Raw genomic sequence first — 17,039 nt, 5'->3', positions numbered from 1 at the left:
TGCACTGTAAATGTAAACTAAAGTCAAAACTACGATTTATAAATGATATACTTGGAATGTTATTGTCTATGTTAAACGTAGAAAGCACAGTTTATGATGCACAATCTTGGTGATCTCTGTGGTCTGTGAAAATGACGAGAAATACATAAAATATCATTATTATTCAGCTTGAGAGCCACACAAATGATTTGATGTAAGCTTTTACAGACAACACCCAAGATATGCTGCACATGCCTCTCTCTCGAGCAGAGAGCTAAATGAAACGCCAAACTATGAGACTTCTTTGTCTGCTATGGATGTTAGGCGCTAAATCGGTGCCAGCGTTAGCTGTGTAAGGTAAAGAAGAGCAATGTAAAGCTCCTCTTTCTCCTGGCAGATGTGTTTGGAGAAGCTGGCTGGGAGCTGGCTGGCTGTCTGGCTTCAGCAGGTCCTCAGTGGGAGTTGCTGTTGTCAGCTGCATATCAGCTGGCTGTAAATAGCCCCAGGCTGCCCTGTTTTATCGGCAGGTAGGGAGACTCTCTCGCTCCATCTCTCTCTCTCTCTCTCTCTCTTTCTCTCTCTCTCCTCACACCAGCTGCCGTTAGCTGCTCCTTTAACGTTGCTTGGGGAAAATAAATGGAAACGCGCCCGCGCATATGAAATACCACCGCCGTATGCGCCGCAACGCCGCCCGCGACACGACAGAGTAATCCTCATAGAAAGGTGATCAGATCAGCGGCAGGGACATTTTGCAACATAAATGCCTTGTTGTTTTCAGGACCTGTAGTCTCAGAGCTAGCCTGGAGATGGAGGGGGAGGGAGAAGCCTGTTTTCCTCCAATCTATTACGTTTCTTTGTGCTGTGTGCCTGTGGTTAGCTGCCCCTACAGATTATCCCAGCCAGTCGGGGAGCAGAAGTTCACTTTAGTGATATAGGTGTCTTAATTGGGCCTGTTGGAGGCTGGGCTCAGAACAGAACGCTGCTTCCAGTCATGATCTAAGAGCAGGGCCGTCATTAGATATGGGTCTGGACTGGAATGGACCCGCATACTGGTAGACTATATCCAGGAAGTAAAAACACACACATATTACATGGGCCTGGACTGGAATGGATCGGCATTCTGCATAGACTTTACCAGCATCCTGGCCTAGACCTAACCAGCTATAGTAGATTTCACACGTTATATTGATATGGGCTGGAATGGAAAGGACTTCTAGTTGTGTACTAGTGTAGACTTTACCAGCATCCTGGAGTAGACCTAACTAGCATAATGTTAGGAAAGGGTAGTCAAGGTGTTGTTAAAGTGCATTAGATGGTAAGCACACTACAACACAGTCGCACCCAATACCCCCCAAATGCTCTAGACTTCCCTGGACAAAAACACACACATTATTCAAACTTTGATAACGTTTGCAAACGTACATGGATTGAAGGTCCATAGATGCAGTGATAATATGCTGTACTGTGCTGTATGCTTTGCTCTCTTTGTCTGTTCCAACTTGGGTTTGTTTGCACTTATGCTTCTGCATTCACACTGTTAATTGTGGTTGTACTTGTTACTGTCATCATGAGAGATACTACCTTCCACATGGGGAGGTGTCATTTTGGTTTTACAGGCAAACAGACAACAAACACTCAGCGGGTTTCCTCTCCATGGTCCATAGCTTTATCTCTGTCCCAGTATACATCATCTAACTCTCTCCCTCTCTCCCTCTCTCTCTCTCCCTCTCTCTCCCTTTCTCCCTCTCTCTCCCTCTCTCTCTCTCTCCCACTCCCTCCCTCTCTCTCTCTCTCGCTCTCTCTCTCCTCTCTCTCTCTATCTCTTTCTTGCTCTCTCTCTCTCTCTCTCTCCCTCTCTCCCTCTCCCTCTCTCTCTTGCTCTCTCTCTCTCTCTCCCACTCCCTCCCTCTCTCTCTCTCTCGCTCTCTCTCTCCTCTCTCTCTCTCTCTCTCTCTCTCTCTCTCTCTCTCTCTCTCACACAGTCCCTGGATGGATTTGTATTTGCACTAAACAAGGAGGGGAGGTTTTTGTACATCTCTGAGACGGTGTCCATATACCTGGGACTTTCACAGGTGAGTGCAACAACAGTCAATTCCTTATCGCTACTACCATTTTTTTTCTCCTTTCTTTTGTTTATCAGCGCTGGCTTGAAGACAATTCAGACAAATTAGAGCTCATTTAAAATCTCATCAGCTTGTTGGCCCTGTAGTTAATTTGCAGCCATCCAATTTGATCAGAGGGTATTTTTCATCTCAGTAGTATGCTAACAGGTCCCAGTCTGCTATTACATGTCAATAAACAGACAGAGACGTCTTGGAGGTCAAACGATAGGGGGAGTGACCTTGAGGATTCTAATGGTTTCATACACCATAGCTTTGTCTCCAGGGCTAACAGACAGACTTGAGTGCACACACACACACACACACATACACACACACACACACACACACATACACACACACACACACACACACACACACACACACACACACACACACACAGGGCTATTGTAGACTGACTTGAGAGTACACAGAGTCCTTTCCTGGCTACCCAGACGTCTTGCTCCGGCCAAAATGCTATGCCACGCCCATGGACGTTCGTTTCTTCTCCACAATGAGTCTGGATCTGAGTACCTCCCTGACTTTATACCGGATGTGAAGGGGCCATTCGGGGCCATCTGATTGGTCCAGAAACCGATGGGTTGGGTCAGAGCCAGAACACATGTGGGTAAGGTGTCATTTTGAAACTGCGTCATTGGCTTTGATACTCGGATTAGTTAGAGATGTTTTGTACAACACCCCTCTATACCCCTAGGTATAGACTTGACCTTTGTAAAACCATTAGACGTAACAGAATTTACATCATTAAAATGTTGCATAAGAAAACACTCACTTAGATTCATAATACATGGCATAAATAGAATACAGGACACTTAGGGACACTTAGATGTAAAGGACAAATAGATGTGGCCAAATGATGTACATGCAGACACCGGCGAGCCTACTTTTTACATCGGATAAAAGTAGAGACTCAGAGCTAGAAAATTATATATCATACAGTATAGTTGAGGAACAATGGGAAAGTAATTCTGCTTTGAAAGTTGCTAAACTTGTAGCTTCACTTTTGAGAAAATGGCTCTTGAATGTTTTTGGTACACCTACTGGAGAGCTCTTCTTTGTCTATGGCCATTCAGCATCGTTCACACCCTCTAAAGTCTTAGCCCCGCCCAACTATTTAAGGATTCACATGTGATGCCATGTACTAAACAACCAAAGATTTCAAGACTAAAGGCTGGTTTATACTACGGGCGTGGCGTAAATTTCATCTGGAGTGCCAGAGTGCGCTCAGAGTGAGCGTTCAGAGCTCACACTAGACGCTCTGGCCAAGGAGTAGGGTTGATCCGAGCGTTCTGACCTCACAGCGGCAGTCAAGCACCCAAGGTAACTGGCTAACGTGGGCCAGCTACTTCCAGACACAAATGAGAGAACAGCTCACTCTGAACAGCTCACTGACCATTTTACTTACCCTAGCAGAGCTGGTTAGGCTGTTATGGTTATGTGATCCAGAGCGTTGGTGACTGCAACTTTGCTGCTGGCAAATTAAAAAATATATATTTTTCATTTAACCTTTATTTAACTAGGCAAGTCAGTTAAGAACAAATTCTTATTTACAATGACGACCTACCCTGGCCGGACGACGCTGGACCAATTATGCACCGCCCTATGGGACCAATCACAGCCAGATGCAGCCTGGATTGAACCAGAGACTGCAGTGCCTTAGACCACTGCACCACTCGGGAGCCGAAAACATTTAATTACACTTTTTTGCCAACGTTTACTGACACCGGCCATATTCGACGGGTTTTCGAACGAGAGTGCTCTGAAATCGGAGTAGATAGCCAGAGAGAATTTACCAGCTACGTCTATCGACAGTTGTTGCAGTGACATCAGGCACATTCAATTGACAAGATGGAAAATTGGGGCTAAAAATTGAAATAAATAACTTGCATGGTATTGGAGTCTTTTGTTTAGACATGTAGCTAGCTAGCTAAACAATAATCACAATTCATAACGTTACTACCCTGAATGAATCTGCAGGTAGCTAACCAACCACGTTCAACATTAGGCTATAACTAGCCATGCAAATGGCTCTGAGACACGAATAATATAACTACACTGATCATACACATAACGTTAGCTAGTGAGCCAGCCAGCTAACAGTACACTTTAACTTGAAATGAAAACGACTTTCTGCCAAAATTAGAAACGTGTCATTTCTGAAAATGTAGCTAGCTAGACTATCTTACCCGTCCGTATACATGGACGGACGCGTCTCCCTGTCTGTCACGGTTGCCATGGTTGCCCTCAGTTTGAAGATGTAATCCAGAGACAGGGGTTTTATTCAACAACCTTCTGTGTTGTTTTCCACTCTGTCTGCGTATTTGCAATCAACCACCAGAAGTTTCTCCATCTCCTTAGTTATCCTACTCTTATTCCACTGTTTTCAAAACTCAGTCCCCCAGAAAGTGGAGAGCAACGCTTATGTAGTTGTAATATGTGATATCTTAAAAATAAGCCATGTTAGAAAGGATTACCGACACATACTGACCAGCTCATGATATAGACAGAAGCGTGCTACATGGCAGACCAATACAGACTCGTCTATCTGTGTGGCTATGTGTTTTAGCTGCGTGGTTGTGTGTTTTAGCTGCGTGGCTGTGTGTTTTAGCTGCGTGGCTGTGTGTTTTAGCTGCGTGGCTGTGTGTTTTAGCTGCGTGGCTGTGTGTTTTAGCTGCGTGGCTGTGTGTTTTAGCTGCGTGGCTGTGTGTTTTAGCTGTGAGCTGTGTGGCTGTGTGTTTTAGCTGTGTGGCTGTGTGTTTTAGCTGTGAGCTGTGTGGCTGTGTGTTTTAGCTGTGTGACCGTTTCGCTGTGTGGCTGTGTGTTTTGACTGTGTGTTTTGGATGTGTGTCTGTGTGTTTTAGCTGTGTGGCTGCATGTATTACAGGACTCACAATGAAGTATTCTCTAATAACATTATGATGTAGAGATCTTTGTATCTTTGAGGGAATGCGTAGACATTGTTTAGCTAGATTAAAACGACAATATAAAGGACAAAAAAAAAAAGGCAATCAGTTTAACAAATTAAAAATAGTGAATTGTATAGGCTGCAGCCACATCTATCTACAGATTAATTCAAGTAAAGATTGATTGATGATTTCTATCAAATAATTGATTAATTGTCAAATAGGTCCCCTAAGCTTTGGGCTGCGTGATGTAGTTATCTTGTTCATAGTTTTATCAGCAGTTAGAGTGAGTGAGTGATTAAGTGCTGTTTTTTTGTACTTGTATGAGTTAGTTGTATAATCTAGCATGTGTACACAGAGAATTCTAACCCTCTGTGATCTTAATTGCTGTTTTACTTTTTAGCCACTTAATCTGTCTGCCAAGCCATTTCTTTTTAACATAGTTGCTAATTATTTTCTACATTAATTCGATCTAGGAGGTTTTTTAAGCCTTTTTCAAATTGACAAGGTTATGAATTTTATGGTGCCAGGCAGACAATCTAAAGCAGATTTATGTATGGGGATTTTCATCCTCTTATTCAATGTCTAGAAATGTTCTGCATATCAAACATTATGTTAATGAAGCCATTATTTAGGACTTGCTGTGTAATTACAGTCCATTCCCTCTATCAAAGTTTTAAATGTTTTATTCTTTATAGTAAAAGTTAATGTATTCAACTTCTATGTTGAATATTATGGCTTAGTGAGAGAGAGGGGTAGAGGGAGAGAGAGAGGGAGGGTGGAGAGGGAGAGAGAGAGGGGGTTGGCCTAATGGCCTTTTACCTGTTTGGTTCAACATCATATAGTAATGGGAAATTAGTAAGTTATTACAGTAACAGTTTTAATAGCCTTGTAGACAAAGCCGATCAATGTACATAAATCTAGTAATGAATAAGTCCCGAACCCTAACTTGAGATCTGTGCACATAACTCAAGTTTGTTATGTTGGGCTAACTGATAACTGATGACGGTAAAGTACAGAATGCTGCTAGAATGGTGTCTCTTCAAGGTCTGTGAATGTGTACCCATATGTTCAGATTGTTCAGATTGTATCGGACAGTTCTGTGCTAGTGTGAAATGGCTGTTATTATGGCACCAGTTCTGCAGCCAGTCAGTTCAGTGAAACAGATGGTCAGAATTACCATTTTTGTTTTGCAAATGGCGCATAAGCCTGTGTTCCCCCCAAGTTAATCGCAGGTGTCTAAGTGTATGTCTTAGTTCTCTGGAATAATGTTCCGTCTTCATTTGACTAATCAGTGACTGTAGCTCTCCTTCGAGGATGCAGCCATTCCAGAATGGGCTCTTTTTGAGTCATTACTAAACTCAAAGATAAAAACATTTTATTTCTTGACATTCTTTCGTAATAGAATGGAAAGTTTGGATACCGAATGTACAATGTTTTAATAGTAGATAGGCTATGTGAAGGAGTTTGTTGGACAAGGGATAATGGTTGTTATAAGCCAAATTTGGTGTAATTTTATTTGCCTTCACTGCCTCAGCGATTTAGCACAGCTAATGCCTGTATTTAACAGTTCTGTAGCAGTACCATTGGAGTTGTTTCAGCTTGCCATGGAATTGTAAGACAGACGTGCCTTGCAGTAGACAGGCGTGCCTTGCAGTAGACAGACGTGCCTTGCAGTAGACAGGCGTGCCTTGCAGTAGACAGACGTGCCTTGTAGTAGACAGGCGTGCCTTGCAGTAGACAGGCGTGCCTTGCAGTAGACAGACGTGCCTTGCAGTAGACAGGCGTGCCTTGCAGTAGACAGACGTGCCTTGCAGTAGACAGACGTGCCTTGCAGTAGACAGGCGTGCCTTGCAGTAGACAGACGTGCCTTGTAGTAGACAGGCGTGCCTTGCAGTAGACAGGCGTGCCTTGCAGTAGACAGACGTGCCTTGCAGTAGACAGACGTGCCTTGCAGTAGACAGACGTGCCTTGCAGTAGACAGACGTGCCTTGCAGTAGACAGACGTGCCTTGCAGTAGACAGACGTGCCTTGCAGTAGACAGACGTGCCTTGCAGTAGACAGGCGTGCCTTGCAGTAGACAGACGTGCCTTGCAGTAGACAGACGTGCCTTGCAGTAGACAGACGTGCCTTGCAGTAGACAGGCGTGCCTTGCAGTAGACAGACGTGCCTTGCAGTAGACAGGCGTGCCTTGCAGTAGACAGGCGTGCCTTGCAGTAGACAGACGTGCCTTGCAGTAGACAGACGTGCCTTGCAGTAGACAGACGTGCCTTGCAGTAGACAGACGTGCCTTGCAATAGACAGATACTGCAGCATGGATCTTGTAGAAGTAGACCCTCTGGGCTCGGCTAGCTGACTCAAATCTTGTTTGTGTAGCATTTTAGCTAGAAAAAGATTCTGTCTTTTTAAAGACCCTGAAAATGTCCCAAATGGCATCGTATGTAGTGCACTACTTCTGATCAGGGCCCATAGGGGCCCATAGAGCTCTGATCAAAGGTAGTGCATCATATAGGAAATAGGGTGTCATTTGGGACGCAGGCCCTGCTGATCCTAATACTGTCATGGAACCCCCTCAAAATCCTCCTGTTGGCGCGATGTAGGCGCGCCGTGGCGGTGCAGAGGTGTGACCATGCAGCTGTCTGTTTGGTAATTGAGATGTGTATGTTTGTTTTGTATAACAGATGGCACTGTGTGTGCTTAGGCTGATAGCTAGGAAAATAATAATTGCATTATTCCGGCCAACAGAATATTAGCTTTTGGAATCAGTCCCATTCCAAGCCGGCGCCAGTGCAGCATATGCACTTGCATGGACTGAATATCCAAGGAAATTGATACATCTGGAATACAGCGACCATATGACTTTTCATCTGTCTCCAAGGAGTTGCTCGCTTTTTTTTTTATTTTAACCCGTTCCAAGTACAGGAACATGTTAAAACACTCTCCGTTATTAGAGGAACGGCACATTGAGAACCTGACTTAGCAGGACCATATGGTTGAAGCTCGCTCTCTTTCCATTGTTTATGTGCACAACAATGTGATTGAGTTGGCATATTTCCAATGCCTTTCCCTCTCTCTGTGTAAGTCTCTCTGCCTCCTTCACGAAACAAGGCTTCCCTTTTATTGTGGAGCGACACCGGTTAGACCTCAGTGCCCTTCTCCCATTCACGTTTCGCTGCAAAAGGCTTTTCCAATTGTGGAGCTGGAATTGAATGTAGACATCTGCTTGGCTTTAAGTGACAGGGCTATGCATGTGTGGCTGTGTGCACACAGAGAGAGACAGAGAGACACCAGGAGCCTGATCCCTCCACCCTCTCCCTCCTTTCCCTCTAGCCCAGACTCCCTCCCCTGCAGTGGGGCCGGATGAGGCTGTGCGGCCCCCGGCTTCCAGCCCCCTGACTCCCAGAGGATATGAGGCCAAGTGGGATGGAGGGAGAATATTGAATCTATTAGCATAAACATCTGCCTGAATGTCTGATCACATCTTTGTGAACCGATCAGTCCTCGCCCTCTTTTATCCGTCTGTCCCTCACACACACACGCACGCACGCACGCACACACACACACACACACACACACGCACACGCACACGCACACACTCCCAGTTCACACACACCCTTCTCATATTCCCAGTCCCTTCTCTCAGTGTTCCACAGAATACGGGAGACTTTTGACTCTGTCGTCCAGACCAAATGAGATCATTAAATTAGTCTGTTTATTTCTTATTGTTTGCATTGTGTGGATCAATCAATGAAAGAAAGGAATGGTTGATTTTCAAAAGCTTGAATACTGTCAGTGAGGTTTTCGTATATTTATATTGAATTTACTGTACTGTATATTTTCTCTCTGAAAATATTCCTGCACATTTTGTAATTTGTTAAATTTCTCAAATAGTATTTTCGTTTAGCTATGAATCTGCACTGTGAGGAGTTTATGCAAGAGAAATTAAACTGCTACTATAACTCCCCATAACCCACAGCCAACACTAAATTGACCTCTGTAGTGAATCCAAAACAAATGGACACACCATTATCCATCAAACGCTGAGGGAAATATAACGTCAAGCCCCACTAAGCATATGAGAGGGAGATTTTTTTGCCTCTCTCTATTTTTAAATAGCCTATCAGGGCATGAATCCAAAATGTTACTAAATGGGTAATAAGCATTCTTTTATTTATGATGTTGTGTGGGTGACAGAGCAGAGGGCGGCCATTTGCATGAAAACTGCTAGTGGTGGTAAAGGAGACAGGGCCAGGGGAAGGTCACGTTTAATTGAGCCACCTCAGTGGACCTGCTGGCCCTGTAGACTCCTGAGCCCTGAATGAAAACAAGGACAAGCCTGTCATTCCAGACAGTCCCAGGGCCTGTTCTTTATCTGCTCTACTACAGAATATCATCATCAGGCAGCCGACTCACTGTCGAGCAAAGCCAGGAAACGACCATATCCCCCGTCAAATATTACAGCGCTGTATCAGTTTGGGATTCATTTAACTAGCGAAATGTGAGATTAGGATATTTTGAGATTTGGTTATGTTGACAGGGGCAATTATGTTTTGTAAGTGTTGTAAATCAAGAATTATAATAGTAGCATAATGTTGCCCATAAATATAAATATAAGGGAACCTGCAGCATTTAAGCAAACCGCTAAAACCCTTTCTAAAATATAATAAAAAGAAGAGGAAAATGAATGAATAAATAAATGGATAGAGAAGCCAAAATGTTGTCTCTGTAATAAATACTACTAATGTATTCCAATCCAACAAACAGATAAGTGGATTTAGGGAGAGGTAAAAAAAAAAAAATTAAAGAGAGAGAGAGAGAAAGATTTACAATGGTGAGGAACAGGAGTAGAGGAAGGAGGAGGGGACATGATTCAATGTTCCCTACAAGGCCCAGCAACAGAAAACAGTATCAATTCACAACATTTAAATTGATAAATGCTCAGAGCCAAACACTACAAGGGCACTTTGAAAAGCAAATAGCGACCTGGTGAAGAAATTGATTTTTTTCCCCTGAAAATGACTGCATGATGCATCATTTGACTGTGCTCTGTCCAAGTGCTTGACAGAGATAATCTGGCCAATCCCAGGGGTGACCTTATCGTCCACGGCAGGGCAGCTCTGTCTGCGCCTGTCTTTGTGCATGTCAAGGTTTCAGAGGGCGCCATCCTTCGGGGAGGACAAGTTTCCACACTCTCCATCTTGATATTGAGCCAAGAAACAGAGAGAGAGAGAGGTGTGTGTGTGTGTGTGTGGGGGGGCAAGAATCTGAAAATCTGAAAGTCAACGAGGTTTTGTTAGTAATTGGATTAATTATAAATTATTCTGCAGATGTATGCACAATGGATTGTTCTGCCCTTGTCAATTTTGCAGTCATAAATTGGGTATATCAACTCAATATCAGGCAAGAGATAGCAGACAGGCGCTACTGCTCAGTTGGACAGGGAAATAGTTGTTGTTTTTCAAAAGATTTCGGTGGTTTGATGGTGGATTTTCAAGGTCAACAAGTGGGGTAGGTTTCTTCCCTTTTCAACATCCAGTATGTTCTTGATTGATTCCGTCCTTTACGTGTTTTTTCTTTCTAGGTTTTGGTAGCTATTACCACACTTGTGAGGTATTGCTTTGTCAATGGTGCAGTAACACAGTGACGAAAACATGATGGGGCTGTGGATCTATCCATCCCATAGGTTAGTCACTCACTATAGCCAGCCAGCCAGGCCACAGCAGCATCAGTCTAAACACGGGATTTAAAGCACCTGTCAGTGAAATGTATGAGCTGGTCCCTAAACATTCTCTAGCACTTCCCTGTGTCACCCTGCGCTGGCGCTAGAGCCAACTCTAAAGCTGCATCTCAAATGGCACCCTATTCCCTATATAGAGCACTACTGTTTGACCAGAGCTCTATGGGCCCTGGTTAAATAGTAGTGCATTATGTAGGGAATAGGGTGCCATTTGGGATGCACCCAGGGTTAATGGACTTGTGCTCTATGCTTTCTGACCACCAAGAAGCTTGAGAGAATTTTACAAAAACAAAATATTTTCTAAAACTAAGTAATCTTATATATGCTACATATATTCTAGCATATTTTTATTTATTTATTTTATTTCACCTTTATTTAACCAGGTAGGCAAGTTGAGAACAAGTTCTCATTTACAATTGCGACCTGGCCAAGATAAAGCAAAGCAGTTCGACAGATACAACGACACAGAGTTACACATGGAGTAAAACAAACATACAGTCAATAATACAGTATAAACAAGTCTATATACGATGTGAGCAAATGAGGTGAGAAGGGAGGTAAATATACAGTAGGTATAGTAGTATTGGCAGGTTTTCATCCACTCCAACTTACAATACAAACAGTATAGTCACACAAAGTTGTTTGTGAGTGAAAGTGTAGTTGTTGGTTTTTATCTGAGAACCGTAGCTAGCACTTGGCCAAGGTTCCTGTTGTCATAAGTGGTATTGGTATAACTTGTTCCACAGTTTGTAACACCATTGGTTTCACTTTGTGTTTGGCTAGCTACACACAATCAGGCCACATTTTAGCATACTCTGTGTGATGTACACTAAATGTGCCACCACAGGAGAGAGAGGAGAGAGAAGAGAAGAGCGAGAGAAGAGAGAAAAGAGAGAAGGAATAGAGAGAAGGAATAGAGAGAAGAGAGAGGTAAGAGAGAGTGAAGAGTGAGAGAAGAGAGAATAGAGAGAAGGAATAGAGAGAAGAGAGAAATAAGAGAGAGTGGAGAATAGAGAGAAGAGAGAGTGAAGTGTGAGAGAAGAGAGAGAGAGAAACACCTGGATCTAGACACACGGCTGTGCACAGGATTTTCACTTATTTTACTTTGCACTATCATGGCCCTTTGGTGTAAAAGTGATGATAATCCCCCGAAAACCCCAGCCCTAGCCCCAACCCTAGCCCCAACCCTAGCCTCAGCCCTAGCACCATTAACAGCCCTCCTGTGAGCTCCTTTCCAGCAGTCCTCTATCCCATCATCTCCAAACTGCTCTTTTGATAATCCACAATGCACAGATTTATTTCCATCCTTCAGATCATCTCCAGACTGATAGGGCTGCTCTCATTTGATTTCACATCTCCTCTCCAATCCTTATTAACGTTTGAAGGCAGATGGATCACCCAGATAGCATCTCCAGTGTACTGACTGACGATAGCTCGCTGCTCGCTGCATGGGCTTTTTACATCCACCATCAGCCTTTCATCTGAATTGAGATCTGTGGGGAGCGTCAGGATTGGGAATACAACTGTGTTTGAATTGGAATTGAAAGATAAAGTAGTTGGGATTATTAACTGTAAATAGGCTTCAATTGGCTTTTATTTGGAGGGGAGGGGATTTTGATGAGCTAATTAACATTGGTGCCATCATTTTGTTTTCAAACTGAATTAATATTTGAAGCCAATTTACAAGATGTCAGATGCTTGCTAGATGTTTTCATAGTTAGATTGTTCTTAAAGGTAACGATAGCCTGTAAAGACACATTGTATGTATAAACTATATAAAATATGAAGTCTTGGAGCACTGTCTGACCCATCCCACTCTTCTCCTTTCTAATCAACCGTAACAAATGTCAGGACATGTTGTACGCTTGCTTCCTTTTTTTTTTGCAGGATTTGCTACTAACCGTGCTTGCAGTCTCATCGTGAAAGAGAGGGGCGACCCACGGAGCACTCATTGGAAATTCCTAAAGTTGGATTTACAACAGCATTCTAATTTAATGTTGGATGTCGAACATATAAAGAGATCAGAGTGGCACTAGAGCTGAAAATTGATGCCTTTTTTATTAGAGGCCCAGTGGAGCGGGTGGGCGGGCGGGTGCCGCTGGTACAATGAGAGCGGAGCGGAGTGGGGCACGCGGTGGCGTCGGGTGGAGGCAGCACAAGGAACAAATGAATGGGGGAGCTGCTCTCTGAGAGGGCTCGTATTTCACCCCAATGTCAGGCCCCAGGAGGGGAGCTCAGGATAGAGAGGTGACGCCAGTTAATGCCAAGCACCTCTCCTCTCCTCTGCTCTCCAGCCTAAGGACAAGCTATTGACCGCCAAGCTGTCATAAAACATCTGGCATAGCAGAGGAGGAAGAGAGAGAGGATAGAGGGATTATGAAGAAATGACCAATGTGGAACCTTTGTGGAACCTTTCCACCAATGTGGAACCTTTGTGGAACCTTTCCACCAATGTGGAAGCTTTTTGAACTATTGGTTGGAATTACAGTGGAAGGTGTTGTATTTCATTAGCGATGAGGATGATGCTAGAGTGAAAGGAACCGGGTCAGTCATCTCCATGAGAACTCATACGGTATGATGAACCGCATTGAACTCACTGCACTTCAAATTATCTTGATCACTCCATCCATCCTTTCATTTTCTGCCAAACAAGGAATCATCGTTTCTACTCGACAACTAAGATTAGCAAAATACTTTACTTTTTTGCATACTTTACAAAATGTTATTCATTAATAAGTCCAGCAGGATCTGTCTATTTCTTCAGGGCTCCATCCTGGCCATAAACTCAGTAATAACCTTTTATCAGAAGCAAGGGTGGACCCATAATGTGACATTTCCACCCAGATGAAAGAAAGAGAAAGAGAAAGAAGCCAGGCTTGTAATCTCCCCATATATAAGGCCCTGGGAAGCCATCATATAAGGATATAACAAGCTGTGATGAGGAGGAGGAACCTTCCCAGTGAAGGATAATAGATGAGTCCTGACCCTCTCAGAGCCAGAGCAAAGAGTCACCAGTTCTCCATGTAAGCGACCCCCATTCCAATTTCTCACTTTGGAGAATAAAAGCGTCTCTGAGCATGAGGTGAGGTGGAAGAGGAAGGGAGGAGGGAGGGCGAGAGGTGAGGTGGAAGAGGAAGGGAGGAGGGAGGGCGGGAAAGGGCGGAGGACGGGAGGCAGGGAGGGGGATACTATTGTGCCTGAATCAATGACACCGGCCTAAACTTTGTCCGATCTAACCGTAGGCCAAAGTTTGGAAATTAGAATATGGAGATCAGGTTGTATGGATACACATCACCAATTAACAGGAAATCATTTTGCAATCGCTTTGGTATCGTTTTGTGCTAGCTAGATCTGATTATCGCTTGTGTAATTACAGCATCGATGGGAAACACAACGACCGAACACTGAGACTTCATATATTGTTAATGACCCGGAGAGTTAGACTCACTCCTTGTACCAGTCAACTCTGTCAGAGGAATTAGTGTGAGAATCCTGTGAGAAAGACTGTCTCAACTGTCTCTGTCACAGCCAAGAGAGAATATGTGGACACAGTACACACAGTCCTAATTGTTGTCCCAAATGCACATATAGTTTATTCTCCATGAATAATATGACAACAATTATCTGGATTTATTTACATGCGCTTTATAAATGAGGGCTAATTATTGTGTCTTAATGATGCCTCTTAGTGCAGCTACCTCTGTCACATGACTGTACAGAGATAACGGAATGGAAATTTGCTTAGAGGATTTTCCTAAATGTCACCGCCACTTTGTGCACGAGGATGATAACTTCATACATTCATTATCGTGGCAAACACCTGCAATGTAGCACAAGAGACCTTGTGGCTAGGCGATAGTAGATAATTACTAATGAATCAATATGGAGAGAGAGAGAGTTAAGGTGGAAGGAAGACTGACAGAGTTGTCCCCTCTCGCTCGCTCTGAAACAGCCTGGGCCTGATAAACCTTTAAAATAAACAGGGAAGGAGGAGGAGGTGAAGAAGGGGACTGGCGCTCATCTGTTCTCAACATGGCAGCTTTGTTTTTTAGGTTCACTGGCTGCTGATATCTCTGGTTCATCCTTGGGCTCTATTTTCATATGAATATATTAAGAGAGAGAGAGAGAGAGAAATTGAGATAGAGAGAGGGGTGAGGGAGAGGGAGAGAGCGATGAGAGAGATGCTGAGAGAAAGAGAGAGAATGACAAAGGGAGAGAGAGCAAGAGAGAGAAAGAGAACTAGAGAGATAGAGAAAGAGAGAGAGAGAAAGAGGGATGCTGAGGCCGGTATTTGCCTGTGAACCATACAGGGATATAAATCCTAGTCTATTCATCAGGCTTAATGCAGGTGAATGGACAGGCAGCCAAGCTACATCATCCACCACACAACACTCCTCCGTACATGTCCTCCATGTACTTTGACTTTTACAAGTTCGAAGCAAAGAGAAAATGCTAACAGATGAGAGTCAGTACTATGCAAGACTAGACTGTGAATGTTATCTGGTTGGAGATGATTGTACGTAAATGCATTTCTGCAGATTCAATTCACTTTAAACCCCTTGTAAGAGGATTCTAATGGTGCATTACCCTTATAGCCATACCAACCAACCAACAGCACCATATCCTATCTAGTTTTTTCTCTTCCCATTACTACATCCCTGGACCTGGACCCCCCATCAGGACAACAATTTAAGGGGGAAACAGATGTCCTTCACCAGCGTAATGATTGCCATGCCCATTTTTTACCCCTAACCCTCGGAGACAGCCGAGCTGCGGTATGATGCATGTCGGCAAAATCCCCCAATGGAGGAGGAGAAAAACAACTATGAAAGGCTCTATCTAGAATATCGAGTGAGAGGAGCAGAGCAGAGCAGAACATTCCTCACTCCTCGAAGGACAGCTCATTCCATCCTCCATAATGCTGGATAAAGACATGAAATCACATATGACAAAGTGGTAATGGTGTAGCAGCACTTAAATCCCCTCATTTAAGTGCAAATAGGTGTCATTTTGGAAGGCCTAAGCAGCTGGCTCCACAATGTCACTCTAACTGGATGTGACCACTGCTGGGGTTCGTTTCCTCCACCGTAGAACAGAAGAGAGGAGAATTCTCCCAACGTTTAGCCCCCACAGCAGACACCGTGCTGATAGGAGATTACTATGATGAATGATGGGCTAGTGTTCCAGCCAGACTATGTTATTCACCATATGCAGTACTCTGGAGAAATAGGACAAGTCAACGTCAGCTATTGAATCACTAGATGGAAATCTGTCATCTGGTGCTAGCCTGTCTGGTGTTAGCCTGTCTGATGCTAGCCTGTCTGGTGGTAGCCTGTCTGATGCTAGCCAGCCTGGTGCTAGACTGTCTGGTGCTAGCCTGTCTGATGCTAGCCTGTCTGGTGATAGCCTGTCTGATGCTAGCCTGTCTGGTGTTAGCCTGTCTGATGATAGCCTGTCTGATGCTAGCCTGTCTGGTGCTAGCCTGTCTGGTGATAGCCTGTCTGATGCTAGCCTGTCTGGTGCTAGCCTGTCTGATGCTAACCTGTCTGGTGCTAGCCTGTCTGATGCTAGCCTGTCTGGTGATAGCCTGTCTGATGCTAGCCTGTCTGGTGCTAGCCTGTCTGATGCTAGCCTGTCTGGTGCTAGCCTGTCTGATGCTAGCCTGTCTGGTGCTAGCCTGTCTGATGCTAACCTGTCTGGTGCTAGCCTGTCTGGTGATAGCCTGTCTGGTGATAGCCTGTCTGGTGATAGCCTGTTGGGTAACACTTTGCTTGTACAACGTTATACATTTGCTTACAAGGCATTATGAATAGGGTGTTCATAGGAAGTGTTATGTCCCGCTGGCAACTCTCTCATTGTTTTTAAAGGGTATTCAGAAGTGCATAGCTTATGGTGGTGACTACTCTCTGTTGTTGTTGCTGTTGGAGGCTAGTCAGTAGTGGATGTGGCAAGCATCACGGTCTGGTCTAGTGGACCAGAAGCAGCCCATATTTCAGAGCAGATGGCTAAAGTAATGCTTTAGTCATTTCTCCTTGACTTGTCCTCCAACGTTGGACGTCCAATACAATGTGACCCACCACTCAAAGTAGGAATTTGAAATGTGAGATGATTAAATCAACCTGTTTCACTGTTACTACATCAGTTATTCAGTCAACAAGTTCTTGACGATCTTCAAATAGAATGGCGGGCGACACCTTGAGGAATAGATAGCAGTCGTGTGGCACTGAGCGTTAGTTTTGTAACAGTTAAGATACTATAGAAAAACGATCTCCAGAGTGGTCTAAGGCACTGCATCGCAGC

General features: G+C 44.0%; 1 protein-coding gene across 8 annotated transcripts in view; it reads left to right on the top strand.

Annotated features, from left to right (window-relative positions):
• LOC110497688 (neuronal PAS domain-containing protein 3) overlaps window positions 1-17,039 on the top strand; it is a 371,078-nt gene that overhangs the window by 262,915 nt on the left and 91,124 nt on the right. For all 8 annotated transcript variants that reach the window (XM_090211028.1, XM_036954672.2, XM_036954671.2 and 5 more), the window contains one exon: window positions 1,962-2,051. In XM_090211028.1, coding sequence (XP_090067154.1) covers window positions 1,962-2,051 — 90 coding nt within the window. The remainder of the gene's footprint in view (window positions 1-1,961; window positions 2,052-17,039) is intronic.

The sequence above is a fragment of the Oncorhynchus mykiss genome, chromosome 19 (genome assembly GCF_057628025.1).
Source record: "Oncorhynchus mykiss isolate SJ-2025 chromosome 19, ASM5762802v1, whole genome shotgun sequence".
In the NCBI taxonomy this organism is placed as follows: Eukaryota; Metazoa; Chordata; class Actinopteri; order Salmoniformes; family Salmonidae; genus Oncorhynchus; species Oncorhynchus mykiss.
Note: the sequence above shows the minus strand (reverse complement) of the source record. Positions and strands in the feature narration are given on the sequence as shown.